Source organism: Pelophylax lessonae, assembly GCF_965119305.1.
Source record: "Pelophylax lessonae genome assembly, chromosome: 4".
Classification (NCBI taxonomy): domain Eukaryota; kingdom Metazoa; phylum Chordata; class Amphibia; order Anura; family Ranidae; genus Pelophylax; species Pelophylax lessonae.
The window spans coordinates 262,377,018-262,396,248 of NC_138771.1; the positions used below are offsets into that span (position 1 = coordinate 262,377,018).

The following is a 19,231-nucleotide window of genomic DNA, read 5'->3' on the forward strand; positions in this document are numbered from 1 at the left end:
GGAGAGATTTGTTGAAAAAGGGTATCCAGTTGCCAAATTGGATGAGACAATAACCGAAATAGGTTCCTTAACTCAGGAAGAGTGTTTGAGGGACTCGGTAAGAGAAAGGACACAGGAACATGAATGGAGCTTTATCACACAGTTTAGTGCCCAGTATCGCGAAGTTGAACAGGTCTTTAGAAGACACTGGCCTGTACTGCGCATGGACAAGCTCCTGTGTGGGGTGCTGCCTGACTCTCCTAACTTCATTTACAGAAGGGGACCAACATTTGGGGATCAGGTAGTAAAAAAAGTATTAGACCCTCCCAAGAAACCTGTCATGTTCTGGGACGAGAGAGTGGGTTTTTTTGCATGTAGGAGGTGTAAGACATGTAAACAGGTGAATACTCATTGGAGGAATTTTACCAGTTTTACATCGCCTTCGAATGCTCAAACCTTCGAAATAAAAGACCTTATCACTTGCAATACCACTCATGTGGTTTACTGTTTGCAGTGTCCGTGCAATTTATTGTACATTGGGAGGACCAAACGGACAATAACCACGAGAGTTTCTGAACACATTACAAATATCCGTAATGGCTTTAAGGATCACAGTGTGTCACTCCATTTCCGAGATTTCCACAATAGGGACCCTACTCACCTCAGATTTTGGGGTATAGAGAAAGTGGAATCGGTATGGAGGGGCTCAAATAGGGTTCGTGAGGTCTCGAAGCGTGAAACACACTGGATCTACCTGACGGATAGTTTGCACCCCAAAGGTTTAAATGTTGATCTGGATATTAACTGCTTTATCAGCAATTATTAATTGTAAGGATGGGGTTTTATCCAGATTCCTGGGTGGCAGCACGTATTGCATCATATGTAGGGTAACATCCATTTTATAATCATCTGATGTGGGTACATAGGTTTGTAGAAAGATCAGGTGCTGAACCTTTTCTTTCCCTGGTGTTGCTTTTTTGTTCTTTTTTCTTGTGTCTGTTTTTATATATAATTTTGATATATTGGGTATTCTTTTATTTATTTATTCATTGATCCAAGATCGGGTTTACGGTCACTCCAAATTGGAGTTTATATATGTCCTTATATGTACGTATATTTATACATCTCTGGAAGATTTTAATATTTTAATATTTTAGATATACATGCTTATGAACTTTTTGCTGCTATTTATGTATTATTGATGTAGTTTTATTAATGTATTATATGTATCAGACTGCATATGTGATGCTCAATTTTTAATATTTTTATTATATGCATAATATTAGTACTTTCCATCTAGTTGCTGATGTCAAGTGCAAGGCATTCAGTGATAAATATGGATGCGTTGTACTATTAATACTGGTGTAAATTGCCCCGGGTATATATGCTGGTATACAGCGATATAGTCGAGTGGGAGGGTGATCCGGTTTGGTGATAGTATGGGTCCAGTAAGATTCATTGCCCAATCTGGAGCCCGATGTTAAGGGGTGTCTGCAGAGCCGGTGTTTTCCGAGGTGGACGATGATGAACTTCCGGGGTGTAACCGGAAGTTGTCATCGATCATCGGGTCTCAGGCTGACGGCGGATGGGCGTCATCACGTCCGGCCGGAAGTGCACATCCGAACATCGGAACACTGATGCAGGATGTGCACTAAACACCTTACACTTCCGGGTGACCCCTAAACGGATGCTGGTGCGCATGCGCCGGCGTCTGCATTAAAGGATTACGACCGCGCCGCGCACATCGGGCTCTCAGAAGAAGTCAAGTGGACGAAACGTCAGAGCCGATGTGTGCGGTCGCTATACCTTCCACACTGGATATCATCCGTTATTCCTATTTGCTACAGGAATGGTTTGGAATGGTCATCAGGTGTACATATTTTGAGCTTTATGCCTGCACTCCAATGCCCTCTTGTAAGTAGCCATTTGGAGGGGAGAGGGGTTTGCATTGTGTGTGATCTTAATAAAGTGTTACGGAATTACACTATTGTTGCCCCCACTTTGTTCGATTACATGATTTCTTGAACTGAGGAAAAGTTGGAGTAAGGAGCAGCCCAGCAGTGATCTATATACCCGCTGATTGGTGGACCTCATTGAAGGCTCTATATTCACCAGTTTCTGGTGAGTGTTCAATCTAAGGGGGGGAGCACCGGAGTGGGCTTGAATTTTGGGAGAGTAGACAGGACCCCTCACTTCCCTGCCCTGGTGGACGGATTGTGCCAGTTTATCACTGCATGGACTGTATACACACAAACAATATGAGTCTTTAAGGACATTGTTTTATACAATAGACCTGTGTATTGTAGCGCTGCTAGTGTTCAGTTTATTTTACTTGGTTTAATATCCTCAACATCTTTCCTAACATTTCTTTGTGTATAGCAGCTGCTTTGAGACTGTGCGTCTTTTATAATTTATTATTTGTTGCCACTTATCTTTCATTGTGATTATTGTGCGCGGGGTGAGTTATTATATGAGACTGACTCTTTGGTCATACATTATTTAACTCGTGGTTTTGCATCTCCTATATCTTATTTGGATTCCATTACTCCAATCAGTGAGTCCAATTGTTTCTGCTGATGGTTTAACCTGCTCAATTATATGGAAAGCCACTGTTTTTGGTTTCCAGCTCTTCATTATTTTTTTTTTAATTATTCATTATTTATTGTTACAGTGCAATATGGCCCTATCAAAAGACTTTCCAAGATACTTAAAGCGTATGTATAGCCAAAACTTTTCTTTTTAGTTTGGGATGGAATGAGAAAGAACAAGAATCCAAGTTTTCACCACTGCCTCTGTCTCCCCTGGGAAGGTTTGCCCTCTCTATTTGTCCTGATGGTCATTTGTTACAGAGGCAGAAAGTGTTGGAAAATCCAACATTTTTAGTTGTCACCAAAATAGAAAACAAGGAAAAAATCCCATTGGGGTTTTCTCTTAACCATCTGCACACTACTATGCCCCCTACAAACTTCTAGCAAACTTTTGCATAAAAACAGGCATTCTTAGTTCTCATTTATTTTCCTATACATGTTCAAGATGCCCAGCTGCATCAAAGCAATCCCTTTCTGGTCACTCTACCCTGCAAAATGTCAAGTATTAACTTTCTGATAGCATTTCTTAATGGATGTGTTGCGCCAATAGGGAACCGAAAGACACAATTGAAGGAGAGCTACAGACCTAGATCTGGTAGTTGAACTGCATTCTGCAATAGAACTGAAAAACGTGGTCACACCCCTTATAAAAGATGATGATACACTGAGTAATTTGATTCCTAATAGGACATACTGTAAAATTGCAGACCCCGTGGAATATGTCCATTCCATCGGGCAGCGCTTTAAAAGCCTTTATAGGTTGCCAGTTTAGAGATAAATAGCGTTAAATAGAGTCTGGTGCTATAATTATTGCTCTCACTCTGACGTTCGTGACAATACCTCAGGTGTGGTGCGATCACTGTTTACATATGCATGTGGGACCTATGTGCGCATGGGCTCCAGATAGGTACTCGGGTACTAATTTTAATTCATTCTATTTAAATGTATTTTATGACACTGTGCTTTTAATTTTTAATCAACTTTACTGCTATCAGAAGGGATGAACAACATTCCTTGTGATGGCATGAGCCTTGACATATGCATCTTATGGAAAGGCCTGGGGTCTGTTGGACCCCAGATCTCTCCTCTGCCCTCCAAAGCAGCCAATCAAACTAAGATCAGTTTGATAGGCTACATAACTAGCTGCTAACGGCTAGTAAACAAACAGCCGAAACTGGAAGTGATGAAATCCTCACCTCTTTCAGTTTCATATACCATAGAGATGATCGGGAAATGGAAGTGGCCCCCTTCCACCGCTTGTAAAAGTGAATAAGAGGCTGTTTAGCTGTTTGGATCACTTTTACCAGAAAGGAAATCGCTGGCTCCAAAGAATAATATCTGGATGATGGCTGGTAATAGCTAATGGCCACTTGGCACAGTTTCCTTGAACAGATAGATCAAAAGCTAAACTTTTTTGTAGATATGCAAACTGTTTAGAGAACTCTAACACACTGCATTCCAACTCCAAAAATCTAACCCAAATGGGATGCATGGTAGCCAGAATATAATTTGTGGGAATTTTTTGTTGTCTCTGGAAATGGTTGAATTGCAGGATCAAGTTAAACACTAAGGGTAAAACAAATCAAAATGCCTAAGCACAATTTTGCAACTTTGACATGTAAAACCATACATATCATCACAACTACTTTGTGCATCCAGGTGGATTATACATTTTTATTATTAAAGAAAGACTGGCCCAAAATAGTAAACATTTTTTTAAAATTATGTTGTATATTTCTTGTTACTACCATAACCTACCACCAAAGAACAACTCAAAAAATATTCTCCTGCTCCTGAGGATCCAAGCGATAATATATGTGTATGGTATTTGTTGTCTGTACCTGTAGTACAGCCTAAAAGCAATAGTGTGCATTTTGCTTTTTTTTTTGTCCTACCTAAAACACAGTGACACTAATTAACACTGATAATTTAAAAAAATGAAAAAAAAAAAAATATCCTGCCCAAAATATACAGACCTTGACCTTTGACCCTTACTTGACCCAAACACTAACCCTGGCACTAACCTAGCTCAAACCTTGATATAGGTATTTTTCTTTATTTTTTTATATTTTTTTATTTTTATTTTTTTACACATCCTTTTTTTTTCTTTTCTGCAGGGAAAGAGAAAAATACATTGTTTGTTTCCTCTCAATTTACAGAGAGAAATACAGGGGTGGGCTTCACAGTAACTGATCACTGTGGTAGCCAATCAGAGGCTACCACAGTGATTAGGTGACCCGGCATTGGGAGTTCTGGGTCCCGATTGTTAGTACATGGCCGAGGGCTCCCAGTGAGAATCTGGTCTCTGTGCTGTGAGCGCACTGTTTGGCGCACTCCCAGCACAAAGGGAGATGTGCATATATGTGACCCACAGAAAGAACCCCACTTCTGTGAAGCAGTATATATGTAATGGTAGGAAGGGGTTAAAGTGGTTCTAAAGTCAAAACTTTTTTTTACATTAAAGGGGTTTTAAAGGCACAAGGATTTTTATTTGCATGCATTCTATGCATGCAGGTAAAAAACCTTTTGTGTGCAGCTTTGGCCAATCAGGATAAAGAGGGGGCTGAGCCGCAGCTCAGTGAGTGAATGAACACACAAAGCTGAGGGTCGGGACTCGGGAGTGCACATGCTTGGGTGCCCCCAGAGCAGGCTGCTTGCTGTGGGGGCACCCATCAGATGGGAGGAGTCAGGAACGCTGGCGTGGGACCCAAGAAGAGGAGGAACAGGACAGCTCTATATAAAACCATTACACAAAGCAGGTAAAGATAACATGTTTGTAATTAAAAAAAAATAAAAAGGAGACTTTAACATCAGTTTAATGTATTACCTGCATTAACCACTTAAATACAGGGCACCTTTATCCCCTTCCTGCCCAGACTAATTTTCAGCTTTCAGTGCTCTCACAATTTGAATGAAAATTGCTCAGTTATGCAACACTGTACCCAAAGTCTTTATCATTTTTTTTCACACAAATAGGGATTTCTTTTGGTGGTAATTAATTACCACTGGGTTCTTTTTTTTTGCGATATACAGTAAGTGAAAAAATTTTCACTGCTACATATTTTTGCAAAATAACCCAAATTAATGGATATTATTTAGTCTGTGTGAAAGTTATGGAGTCTGCAAGCTATGGTACCAATCATTGAAAATTGATCACACCTGATGCACTGATGTCCTATCTCATTTCTTGAGACACTAAAAAGCCAGGACAGTACAAATATCCCCCAAATTACCCATTTTAGACAGAAGACAGTCCAAGGTAGGTATATAGTAAGAGGCATGGCGAGATTTTCAAAGTTGTAATTTTTTCTCACAATTCTTGGGAAAATAAAATTGTTAAATTACCAAGCTATTTTTTACCCGCAGTAAATGCATACTTGCAATTACACCCCAAAATACATTCTGCTATTCGTGCTGAGTATGGCAATACCACATGTGTGAGACTTTTCCACAGCCTGGCCACATACAGAGGCCCAACATCCAAGTAGCACCTTCAGGCGTTCTAGGGACATAAATTACACATCTAATTTCCTGACTACCTATCATATTTTTGAAGGCGATGGAGCAACAGGATAATGGAAATACCCACAAAATGACCCCTTTTTGGAAAGCAAACACCCCAAAATATATTCTATAAGGCATTATGAGTCTTTTGAACATGTCATTTTTTCCACAGGGTTTTGGGAAATGTGCAAAGAAAATGAAAACTTATTTTTTTTACACAAAGTTGTCAATTTATAAGTGTAGCGCGACCCCCTTTAGGGTTGCTGGTAAATGTATGTTCTTCTGTGCTGCTTTGACCCTGTGAACCATCCAGCCCTCCTGACACTCTAGGTTCAGACATGTTGTATATACCTTTAAGTAACACACTGACACAATATGAATACATTTTAACTTTACTTAATAGAAGAACTTGCAAAGATGTATTAGTCAACTAGACCCTGGATAAACAGCCAGGGCTCAGTTGAACCAACACCAAAAAAGACAGTAAGAAATAGGTTGTAATAACAAGGCATGACATCAATAAACGCAGTCTCTTGAAATATATATATATGGATCTCTCAGAAAACTATATATTATTACAGAAAAGCACTCTGGCTAAAGGGGAAACCCTGGGGCAGCCAATATTACCTGTATCCTAATGAGAGATGACGTAATCTGGATACAAGTAACGTGTCTCCTTTAAAAGCAATAATATGACAGTGTTCTACTTGCAAGGCCTTGCTAAGATCTTCACTGGCAGTTGGAGCTCATGAAACAAATGATTCCCAATGTGGCACAGTGTATAGCAAGCAATGCCGAATAGTTGATTATGGTCATAAAAGATCCTGTAACTGATCCAGCTGTAAAGTGTCTGTATTCAGTGTATCAAGAACTGTAGTAAATGTTTTCTGAACTCTGAGCAGATGCCCTCTCACCAAATCCTGATGTCCATCAATGAGAGTCCTGGAAGAACAGGCGATGGCAATCCTCCACAATTTGTAGCCCTGAGATGGCTGCGCTCTGCTGTCTCAGTGAGTCCCGCCGACTTCACACAATTAGCGATGCTGCAGGGATGTCTGCGATGCAGTGATGAACATCTGTCCTGCCAGGGCTGAGTCTGTATGCAGATGGATGGTGTGCAGTAGGCCACAGTCTGCTGTCTCTCTCTCTCTCTCTGTACAGCAGACTGATGTGCACACAATGGATCTCGGGAAGCAAGGGAGCGCAGGCCTATTCAGCAGATCCCTTTATAGTCTCTGCCAAGATGCTCTCCCGTAATCCAAAGCTTGCTGGGAAATACAGTTTTTAAACAATCCAGCAATACAGTCATAGCCATACAGAGGACTATAATTTCCACTATGCCGTTCTTCCAGTATCAGCAGTATGATGTATGAACCCTGAGACCAACACTAGAGGGATACAGAGACAGTCTGACGGAGCAGAAAGTAAGTCTGCATTATCAGATAATGGTTGTCCACTACCGGCTACATCAGATATTTTTAACACATAGCAAAAAAAACACCCCAAAATATGTGAGACTTTTACACAGCCTGGCCACATACAGAGGCCCATCATCCAAGTAGCATCTTCAGGCTATCTAGGAGCATAAATTATACATCTAACTTCCTGGCTATCTATGACATTTTTGAAGGCTCTGAAGCACCAAGAGAAAGGAAACGCCCACAAAATGACCCTATTTTGGAAAGCAAACACCCCAACTTATATATTCTATGAGGCATGGGTTGGAGACATGTACTCAGGTACATAGTTAGTGAGGCTGAAAAAAAGACACAAGTCCATCCAGTTCAACCTATGATGTGTGTGTGTGTTTGCTTTTAACCGTACATTGTATAGCCCTGTATGTTGTGGTCTTTAAGGTGTCCATCCAATAGTTTTTTGAAACTATCAATGCTCCCCGCTGATACGACTGCTTGTGGAAGAGAATTCCACATCCTTACCGCTCTTACAGTGAAGAACCCCTTACGCACTTTAAGGTTAAACCGCCTTTCCTCAAGTTTTAGTGAGTGGCCACGTGTCTTATTGTATCTCCTTTCTCTGAATAGTTTGTTCCTTATGCTAGGGTCGCCAGTACAGTATTTGTACATTGATATCATATCCCCCCTCAATCGTCTCTTCTCCAGAGAGAATAGGTTCAGTGCTTGTAGTCTTTCCTCATAGCTGATGTCCTCCATTCCCCTAATTATTTTTGTTGCCCTTCTCTGGACTTTCTCCAGTTCCAGCACATCCTTCCTGAGGACCGGTGCCCAGAACTGGACAGCATACTCCAGATGTGGCCGGACCAGAGTCTTGTAGAGTGGAAGAATAATCTCTTTATTTCTGGAGTGAATCCTCTTTTTTATACAACCCAGTATTCTGTTGGCTTTGCTTGCGGCGGCTTGGCATTGCATGCCACTGCCAAGCCTGTTGTCTACCAGTACCCCCAGGTCCCTTTCCATCCTAGACTCACCCAGAGGTTCCCCCCCTAGTGAGTAGCTTGCTTTCTGGTTTCTGGCCCCCAAGTGCATTACTTTACATTTTTCTACATTAAATCTCATCTGCCATGTAGTTGCCCACCCCGTTATTTTGTTCAGGTCTGCTTGCAAGATTTCCACATCCTGCATAGAAGATATTGGCATGCCTAATTTAGTATCATCTGCAAATACTGAGATTGTACTAGATATCCCCTCCTCTAGATCATTTATGAATAAATTAAACAGGATTGGTCCCAGGACAGAACCCTGGGGGACCCCACTTTCCACACCCACCCAATCCGAGTACTCCCCATTAATCACCACCCTCTGTACTCTCCCCTGGAGCCAGTTCTCTATCCAGGTACTCACCTTATGGTCCATACCTACCTTCCTTAGTTTGTACAGTAAGCGTTTGTGGGGAACGGTGTCAAAGGCCTTTGCAAAGTCCAGATACACCACATCCACAGGCTTACCTTTATCTAAGTGGCAGCTCACTTCATCGTAGAAGGTTAATAGATTGGTTTGGCATGAACGATTTTTCATGAATCCATGCTGATTACTACTTATAATACCGTTTTCATTACTAAAGTCTTGTATGTGGTCCCTTATCTGCCCCTCCAAAGTTTTGCAGACTACTGATGTTAGGCTGACCGGCCTATAGTTACCCGGGATATATCTCGGCCCCTTCTTAAATATTGGTACCACGTTGGCTTTTTTCCAATCAGCTGGCACCATACCCGTCTGTAAACTATCCTTAAAGATCAAGAATAATGGTCTGGCAATCACCTGGCTGAGCTCATTAAGAACCCTTGGGTGCAAGCCATCCGGTCCCGGGGATTTATTTATGTTAAGTTTCTCTAGTTTAGCTCTAAGTCTATCCTCTGTTAGCCATGGCGGCACTTCCTGAGGTGTATTATTTAGTTCGGCCTTACAAGCGGGGTTCGTGTAGCCCCCCGATTCCTTTGTGAAGACTGAAGAAAAGAAATTATTTAACACTTCCGCTTTTTCTCTGTCCTCTGTGGCCATTTTTCCTTTATCATCTTTTATGGGGCCAATGTGCTCTGGCCTTGCTTTCCTACTGTTTATATACTTAAAGAACTTCTTGGGGTTCTTTTTACTCTCCTCCGCTATATGTCTCTCGTGTTCTATTTTAGCCGCCCTGATTTCGTCTTTACATTTCTTATTACACTCTTTGTAGTGCTTAAATGCTGCCAATGACCCCTCAGTCTTGTATTTTTTGAAGGCCTTTTCTTTAGCTCTAATATACATTTTTATGTTGGAGTTTAGCCACCCAGGGTTTAGTTTTGCTCTTTTAAATTTATTTCCCTGTGGAATGCACTGGCCCACCCCCTTGTTAAGTATGCTCTTGAAGCACTCCCATTTTTCCTCCGTGTTCTTTGTTCCCAGGGTTCTATTCCATTTGATATTTTCTAGCAGCGAGCGCAGTTTAGGGAAATTGGCTCTTTTGAAATTCAGTGTCCTTATATTACCCTTGTGTTTCCTATTACTGTAATTAATACTGAAACCAATTGACCTATGGTCACTGTTCCCTAAGTTGTCCCGTATTTCTATATCCGTGAGCAGGTCTGCATTGTTGGTAATCAGTAGGTCAAGTACCGCATTGTTTCTTGGTGGTTTCATGGGTCAGATGGTTCATTCACCATCTGACCCATGAAATTGTCCTGCAAAACATTTAGGAACTGCCGAGCCTTGGCTGCATGCGCGGTTCCTTCTGCCCAGTCTATATCAGGATAATTAAAGTCCCCCATTATAATGACATTTCCCATCCTTGCTGCCAATCCTATCTGTAACATGAGGTCCGCCTCACCCTCCTCCCTCTGGTTGGGGGGCCTATAGCATACGCCCAATATTACCTTCCCCACCGTGCCTTTCCTTTGAAGCTCTACCCATAGGGATTCTGCCTCGTCCATAGCTCCATTATTAATATCATCCCTCATATTTACCCTTATTAGGTACTCTAATGGGCTGTAGATAGATACTCAGGTACTCTGATGGGCTGCAAATAGGTATTCGGGTACTCTGATGGGCTACAGATAGGTACTCTGATGGGCTGCAGATAGGTACTATCGTACTCTGATGGGCTGCAAATAGGTACTCGGGTACTCTGATGGGCTGGAGACAGGTACTCTGGTGGCCTGAAGACAGGTACTCTGGTACTTTGATGGGTTGAAGATAGGTACTCAGGTACGCTGATGCGCTGCAGATAGGTACTCGAGTACTCTGATGGCCTGGAGACAGGTACTCGGGTACCCTGATGGGCTGCAGATAGGTACTCAGGTACTCTGATGGGCTGAAGATAGGTACTCGGGTACTCTGATGGGCTGCAGATAGGTACTCGGTTACTCTGATGGGCTGGAGACAGGTACTCAGGTACCCTGATGGGCTCACAGACAGGTACTCTTTATTACTGGGGCAATCTGGGGACAGTTCTTTACACAGTAAACAGTAACTCATTGTTACCGCAATCTCTTCCTCACACTGGATTGGTGTGTGAGGAGGAGAACACGGTAACAGCAAGTTACCGTAGTTTATTAACATTTGTGACCGGCTGTGATTGGTAACGTGGTAAAGAGCAGATTTTATTGGCTCTTTTCCCTGATCGGGGAGGGGCTGTGTCCGATGGACAAGCCTCACCCATATGGCCACACTGTGGGACCCTGGGGGCACGTACGACCGGCGTGCGTGAGGACATCACATAGGACAGGCTTTGATTGGACACAGCCGCTCATGTGGTAAAGAAACATTTTTATGGACTCTTTACCCAGATCGGGGATGGGCTATGCCCGAGGGACACGCCTCATTCCAGTTCGCCACGGTGACCAGTGGCCATGCAGGAACTGAGAAAAGCAAAACACATCCCATTAATTGTTCTACCCCACTGAAATACTTACTTGTCTCCTCTTACTGATCCAGTGCTGTTCCTGACTGCAGCATTACTGCTCTCTCCTTCTGGTCTCAAAGAAAACACAAGCACAGGCATTTGGCTCCTGCTGCTGTCAGTCAAATCCAGTGAGGAGGGAGCAGGGGGCTATGTGTGTCTATTGCTTGCATGGGTGCCCCCTTAGAAGTTGAGGGGGCACTTAATGAATGGAGAAATGGGACTCCAGAGAAGGAGGTAAGATAAATGTAAAATATTGTTGCACAGAGCAGGTAAGTATAACACCTTTTTTTCCCAAAAAACGTTGCTTTTGGAACCATTTTAGTTCCAAGTTGTATCAGAAAATTGTACAGAAGAAAATTAGAACATCTGTCTGTAATCTAAAACTTAACAATATGGGTCAAGTAGCATCAGTATATTTCATAAAACAGAAGTAAATCAATATCAGAGTGGATCAAACATAGGACATATCATATTTAAGAATAGACTCAGTCATATTGAAGGTCATTCCGGCAAGGCCTAGCTAGGGCCGGACTGGCCTAGCGGGATACCGGGAAGTTTCCCGGTGGGCCGCTGGCCCTGGGGCCGGCCGCTTTAAGCATTAGGGTCGGCGCCGCGGCCGCTGTGATAATGGCCGCTGCAGCAGCCCCGACACCGGCCGATATACTGTTTCTACGTCAGCCGCTGTGAGCGGCATGACGTCACATCCGGATCCGACGGGAGCGGCTGCGCGGAGTGCCTGGCGGTGGATCAACAGACTGGCTGAGCCTGAGGCTGTCACGGCTCCGACGCCGATCCCTCCCACTCCCACACAGACGCGCCAGGCCAGCCCAGCACAGCAGCAGAGGAGAGCAGCATGATCTCAGGTGAGCCTTACAGGCAGTGTGTCAGTGTGTGTGTTTACTTTTGTCACTGCACTTTTATGCCCCAGGGTGTGATTCTATTTGGGGCATTTCACTACGCACAGAGCACTTTTAATTGTTTATCAGTTTTATATCATATCATGTGTATTTTTACATCACTAATTTATTTATAAGGTTCACTTATATGATCCAGGTTTTACACTTTGTATATTTGATCTGATTTATACTTATTGTTCTCACTGTCTCAGACCTAATGAATTCTTGTCCACTTATATTTGCACACATCACTTTTATATACCTAATTAGCACATCTGCACCTTTTAATTTTTCTCCTTTAAGATTTTATCATACAGCTGTATTTTAGTGCTCTTTTTTCTATTACGTGGATTTTTGGTGCATTTTTACCCTTATTATTGGTATTGTCCACCATCATAGTTAATTTTGGGCAGCGCCATCACCCTACCTCATTTTACATTCACTCTATGGTCCTTTGGACTATAATTTAGGGAGGCTGCAGCCTAATTTTTACTATCTATATATTTATTTATCAATTTCCGTATCCACACCCAAATAGAACATCAGCGCAGAGTTTCAATATTCTCAATATGTAAGAACTGCCCAAGCTTAAAATATAGAGCAACCACTAGTAGAACATAAAGCGTGTTAACCCCCCCCCCAGGGGACATAGCACTTGTTTCCACATAAATCCATGCATGGGTTGCTGAGCTGTGGTGTTGAATAGCTAGTGCTAACCCCCCCCTTCCCCTAATACAATGCTGGCCTGACTTCACTTGCCCCCCCCCCTCATACAATGCTCATCTGGGGGGGGCCCCCTCCCCCTAATACAATGCTGATCCCCCCCAAATTTAGGGGGAGGGGGGAAACAGCATTGTATTAGGGGAGGGGGCCGGGGGGTAATCATTTTATTAGGGGGAGGGGGGAAACAGCATTGTATTAGGGGGAGGGGGGATCAGGATTGTATTAGAGGGAGAGGGGGATCAGGATTGCATTAGGAGGAGGAGAACAGCATTTTATTAGGGGGAGGGGGCCAGGGGGGGGTCACTGGTCAGCAGTGTATTAGGAGGAGGGGGGGATCAGCATTGTATTAGGGGGGGTCAGCAGTATATTAGGGGGGTGGGAGGGGGATCAGCATTGTATTAGGGGGAGAGGGCAGGGGGGTCAGCATTGTATTAGGGGGGGAGGGGGGATAAGCATTGTATTAGGGCCCCTAATACAATACTGTTCCCCTCCCCCTAATACAATGCTGTTCCCCCCGGCCCCCTCCCTCTAATACAATGCTGATCTCCCAAATGTTGGGGGGAGGGGGGAAACAGCATTGTATTAAAGGGAGGGGGTCGGCGGGGACAGCAGTGTATTAGGGGAAGGGGGGAATCAGCATTGTATTAGGGGGGGCGGCCCACTCCCCCTAACACAATGCTGATCTCCCAAATGTAGAGGGGGGGGGGGGGAAACAGCTTTGTATTAAAGGGAGGGGGCCGGGGGGTGAAATGTGCTTTAAAATGCATGATTTTAACTTTTTATGAACAAGAAATCAACGTTGTGCTAGTATGACGACGCAATTCTATGGGGCTGGTATGTAATTTTTTCCAGGGCTGGTTTTCATACCCAGTCCGGCCCTGGGCCTAGCAAAGAGTAAACATGTAAGCTTTAAGCCAGTGAGCTGAAGGAAAATAAAAATAAACTGAACAGATTACTCAGTGATTGAACAGCCGCTGATTGAGCACCTTTTAATGCAACAGGGTGGTTGAACAGAAGTCTCTCAGTGGCCACACATGGATCAAAATTCGGCCAATCCCTGATGAACCAAACTAATTTCAGCCCATCTTTGGCCACCTTTACTATACTGTCCAACTGCAATAAAACTAAAACTCCCCCCATGAAGTGGGGCTCCCCCCACACAGCAAAGATAGGTGTTTTAGTTTTCAGTTAAAGAGTTGGTAACCCTAAAAAAAGAAAATCACCCTTTTCCTTTAAAACATGTTAAACCGCATAGTGCTTGTGCGGTGACATTTTTTTTTCTTTGTGTGCTGCAAAAATCTTGGTTGATCCTGCCTGTTCCTGTGTTCATCTGTGTGCTGACCACGGTACTCATGGCTGCTGATTCATGATACCGTGGTCAGGCTACATGCCTCCGTCAGCCCACAGTCTCTCCTCTCTCCACTCTCTCCGCCTCCCTCCCTCCCTGCCTGTCAGTTCCTAGTGTGTAAGCCGATCTACAAACCCACCCCTCCTCTCATGCCGCTATCGTGTGTGGCGGTAAAGTTAGTGTAAACAATTACTAACAGCCCCTCTGTTATAACAAGATTTACAACTCAGTGTGTGTGTTTTTTTTTTTTAAATTCTAATCCTAATTACCCTAATCCATATCACCAATGTGCAGTCACATGACCACCCGGCTGACGTCAGAGGGAGATCTTAGCCCTTCCTACTGTATTCCTTAGGTTGTGGAAGGAAAGCTGCACATCGGCAACGCGGATTAGGGTATTTAGGATTAGAATTGAAAAAAAAACACATACACTGAGTTGTATACCTCCTTAATGCCAAAGAGCTCAATTTTGAGCACTTTCTCCCAATCCTTCTCTGAATCAAAATTGCGCTCTTTGGCATTAACTTGACTCGCCGTGTTTGGTGGAAGAAGAATGCTTACTATGACCCTAAGAACACCATCCCTACAGTCAAACTCGGAGGTGGAAACATTATGCTTTGGGGCTGTTTCTCTGCTAAAGGTACAGGCTGACTTTGCCGCACTGAGGGACCAATGGACGGGGCCATGTATTGTAAAATCTTGGTTGAGAACCTTCTTCCCTCAGCCAGAACACTGAAGATGAATCGTGGATGGGTCTTCCAGCATGACAATAACCCAAAACATACTGCCAAGGCAACATAGGAGTGGCTCAAGGAGAAGCACATAAAGGTCACAGAGTGGTCTAGCTATTCTTCAGACCTTAATCCTATAGAAAATTTATGGAGGGAGCTGAAAATTTGAGTTGCCAAGCAACACCCAAGAAACCCTAAGGATTTAGAGAAGATCTGTAAATAAGAGTGGACCAGAATCCCTCCTGAGATGTGTGCAAATCTGGTAACCCAACTACAAGAAACATCTTACCTCTGTGCTTGCCAACAAGGGTTTCTCCACCAAGTACTAAGTCATGTTTTTCTTGGGGTTTAAATACATATTTTATTCATTGAACTGCAACTCAATTTATAACATTTGTATCATGTGGTTTTTTTTCTGGATTTTTGGTTGATATTCTGTCTCTATCATTTAAAATACACCAGTGTTAAAAAATATAGACCCTTCATTTCTTTGTAAGTGGGCAAACTTCCAAAATCTGCAGAGGATCATATAATTATTTTCCCCACTGTAGCTTCACAGCTATGCATTCGGAACTTTTGTACTGACAAATTTTCCACATGACTTTAGCTATGCCACAGGGGTTGACTATACCAGTAGTCATGTTTTTGTAAATCAAAGCCTTTTGCTGAAGAGAAGAGAGTATAATAACCAGGCTGGTCATAGTGAAACATAATGATTAATCCTTTGTTTCCCATGCTTATAATTTCCTTTAGATTCATTGGGAGGAGTAGGGACTGCAGATCAGATAATGTGACAATGTGAACATTTCCACAATGGGTGGCAGCTGAACTTTTCAATGTTTTCTTTCCCTAGTCATCTTATAAGGGAGCTTGTTACTAGTTTTTTAGGCAGTGATTGCACTAAGCCTGTAGGTGTAAGCTGCAGTGGCTCTCCATAACTCTTTACCAGGTCAGTTGCCCCTTTTTAGTACTGTATATATTGTGCTATTTTTTATATATTAATTGAGCTAAAGTGTGTTGCATATTATTGGACATATTGCACTAGGTACTTACAGTGAAATGATTTGTGGGTTGAAAAGGATTGTATGTTAGAAAAAAAATTGTATATTTGAGGAACGTGGAGAATATGGTATAAATGTACAAATTTAGTTTACAGACGATTTAGAGAACATTTATGTTTTGTCACACTAGAATAGTAATAACATATAAAAATACATCCAATGCTAAGAATAAAAAAGAGCAGCCTAGTTTAATAAGAATAAAGTGCCATAACTGATAGTATTTTATTAGACTTACCACTCGTGAACCTGATCTGGTTGGGTATTATGATTGTTTTTACTTTCTCTGTGTACTAAGTTGATCAATATAACCATTAAAACATTTATTAACTTATCAGAATGTTGTTTTTATTTCCTGTATAGAAATGTGTGCTATACTGGCCGGAGAAGAGGGGAATATATGGAAATGTTGAAGTGCTTGTCAATAGCGTCAATGAACATGAATATTATACTATCCGAATTCTCACATTAAAGGTAATGCATTATTTAAATCATTTTGTATATGTTACAGAACAAATACAGCCATATATAGTGTTATACGGCAATACAGTGTTTTTAAAATAATGTATTGGTCCCTTTTTAATTAGTGATCCAAACTTTGCAGGACCTCCCAAATGAAGGTGGGCAACAGCAGAATAATCTGAGTAAAAAAAAAAATATATATATATTTTTTATCCTGTTAACCACTTAAGCCCCGGAAGATTTTACCCCCTTCCTGACCAGGGCCTATTTTGCGATTCGGCACTGTGTGACTTTAACGGACAATTGCGCGGTCGTGCGATGATGTACCTAAATGAATTTTACGTCCTTTTTTTCCCACAAACAGAGCTTTCTTTTGGTGGTATTTGATCACCTGTGCGATTTTTTGATCATGCACTATAAACAAAAAAAGAGCGTCAATTTTGCAAAAATAACAATATTTTTCACATTTTTTTATATGAAATTCCCCAAAAAAAATGTAAAAATCTAAATTTTTTAACATTTTTGGCCAATTTGTTTTATGCTACATATGTTTGGTAAAAAAAATAGCAAAAAGCGTATTTTGATTGGTTTGTGCAAAAGTTATCGCGTTTACTAACAAAGGAAAAGATTTTTGTTGTTGTTTTTTTTAACGAGTAATGGCGGCGATCTGCGATTTTTTTTGCGGGACTGCGACATTGTGGCGGACAGATCGGACCCTTGGCTGACATTTTTGACACTTTTGGGGTTACCAGTGACATTTCTACAGTAATCAGTGCTATACATATGCACTGTTACTGTAAAAATTACACTGGCAGGGAAGGAGTTAACTTTATTGGAGAGGGAGGGGTTAAGTGTGTCCTAGGGGCGTGATTCTAACTGTGATTGGCTGTGGCTACTAGTGTAAGAACAGAGATCAACAGTCCTAGATAGTAGAACCGTCTGATCTCCATTCTTACACAGGGAAGAATGACAGGCGGCTTTGTTTACATTAGCCACCTGCCTTTCTTCCGGTGTAACGGACGATTGCGAGTGCCCGGTGGACATCGGGTCCACCGGGGACACGCACGGGGGGGGGGTCCGTGACCACGCGGGAGCGCGCCTCCGGCGGCACGCGCTCACTCCCTAGAGCCTCACAGGTTAGCAACGTAGCCCTACGTCGCTTTGCCTGTGAGGGGCTGACTGCCGACGTAAATAGTCGTGCGGCGATCGGCAAGTGGTTAAAATTGCTTTTTTTTTCTGAATGCCTAAAAAAGCTTATTTATAAAAGCAACAGAAAAGTAGCTGTCCATGGCTAGTAATTCACCCGTATTTTTAGATCAAGTTATCCTCACTCTTCCTTTATTTCTTCAGTACTCCGGCAGCTTGAGTTTCCACCTCTGCCCAATAGCTACAGCCATATTATTGTAATTTCCATTGGGAAGAAGGCAGGGCAGGCTGGAAATTCCAGCAGGCAGATCTTACTACTGGAGGGCCCAACACGTATATAAAAAGGGGGTGTTTACACCGACATCCACCCTAAAGTTTTGCATGGGCTTACTGAGTTGACAACTACTTTATATATTGTATTTCAGAAAACCAAGGTAATGCCTAAATATTTGTATAAAAGTGGATTCCTCTGCAATAATTGGGACAAATGTATGAAGTGTTCATCCCACCAAATGTAATGACTACTATATGTGTAATGATACACTATATTGTCAAAAGTATTGGGGCGTCTGCCTTTACACGCACATGATCTTTAATGGCATCCCAGTCTTAGTCCGTAGGGTTCAGTATTGAGTTGGCCCACCCTTTACAGCTATAACAGCTTTAACTCTTCTGGAAAGGCTGTCCACAAGGATTAGGAATGTGACTATGGGAGTGTTTGACCATTCTTCCAGAAGCACATTTGTGAGGTCAGGCACTGATGTTGGACGAGAAGGCCTGGCTCACAGTCTCCACTGTAATTCATCCTAAAGGTGTTCTTTCGGGTTGAGGTAAGGACTTTGTGCAGGCCAGTCAAGTCCTCCATCTAAAACTCACTCATCCATGTCTTTATGGGCCTTGCTGTGTTCACTGGTCCAAATCATTTGGTGGAGGAGGAACTATGGTGTGGGGTTGTTTTTCATGGGTTGGGCTTGGCTCCTTAGTTCCAGTGAAGAGAATTCTTAGGGGTCGGCATACCCAGAAATTTTGGACAATTTCATGATTCCAACTTTGTGGGAACAGTTTGGGGAGGCCCCTTCCTTTACCAACAGGACTGCTCACCAGTGCACAAAGCAAGGTCCATAAATACATGGATGAGCAAGTTTGCGGATCTTGACTGGCCTGCACAGAGTCCTGATCTCAACCCATAAGAACACCTTTGGGATGAATTAGAGTGGAGATTGCGAGCCAGGCCTTCTCTCCAACATCAGTGCTTGACCTCACAAATGCGGTTCTCGAAGAATGGTCAAACATTCCCATAGAAATACTCCTAAACCTTGTGCACAGCCTTCCCAGAGGAAGTAGCTGCAAAGGGTAGGCAACCTTAATGTTGAACCCTGTGGACTAAGACTGGGATGCCTTTAAAGGTCATGTGCGTGCAAAGGCAGGTGTCCCAATACTGTTG

The 19,231-nt window shown here is 42.6% G+C and overlaps 1 protein-coding gene across 1 annotated transcript in view; it reads left to right on the forward strand.

Moving 5' to 3' along the window:
* The window catches only part of PTPRR (protein tyrosine phosphatase receptor type R), a 269,586-nt gene that overhangs the window by 234,732 nt on the left and 15,623 nt on the right, over positions 1–19,231 (forward strand). Inside the window, exon 11 of the mRNA XM_082256719.1 lies at positions 16,543–16,653. Within this exon, the coding sequence (XP_082112845.1) occupies positions 16,543–16,653 (111 nt within the window). The remainder of the gene's footprint in view (positions 1–16,542; positions 16,654–19,231) is intronic.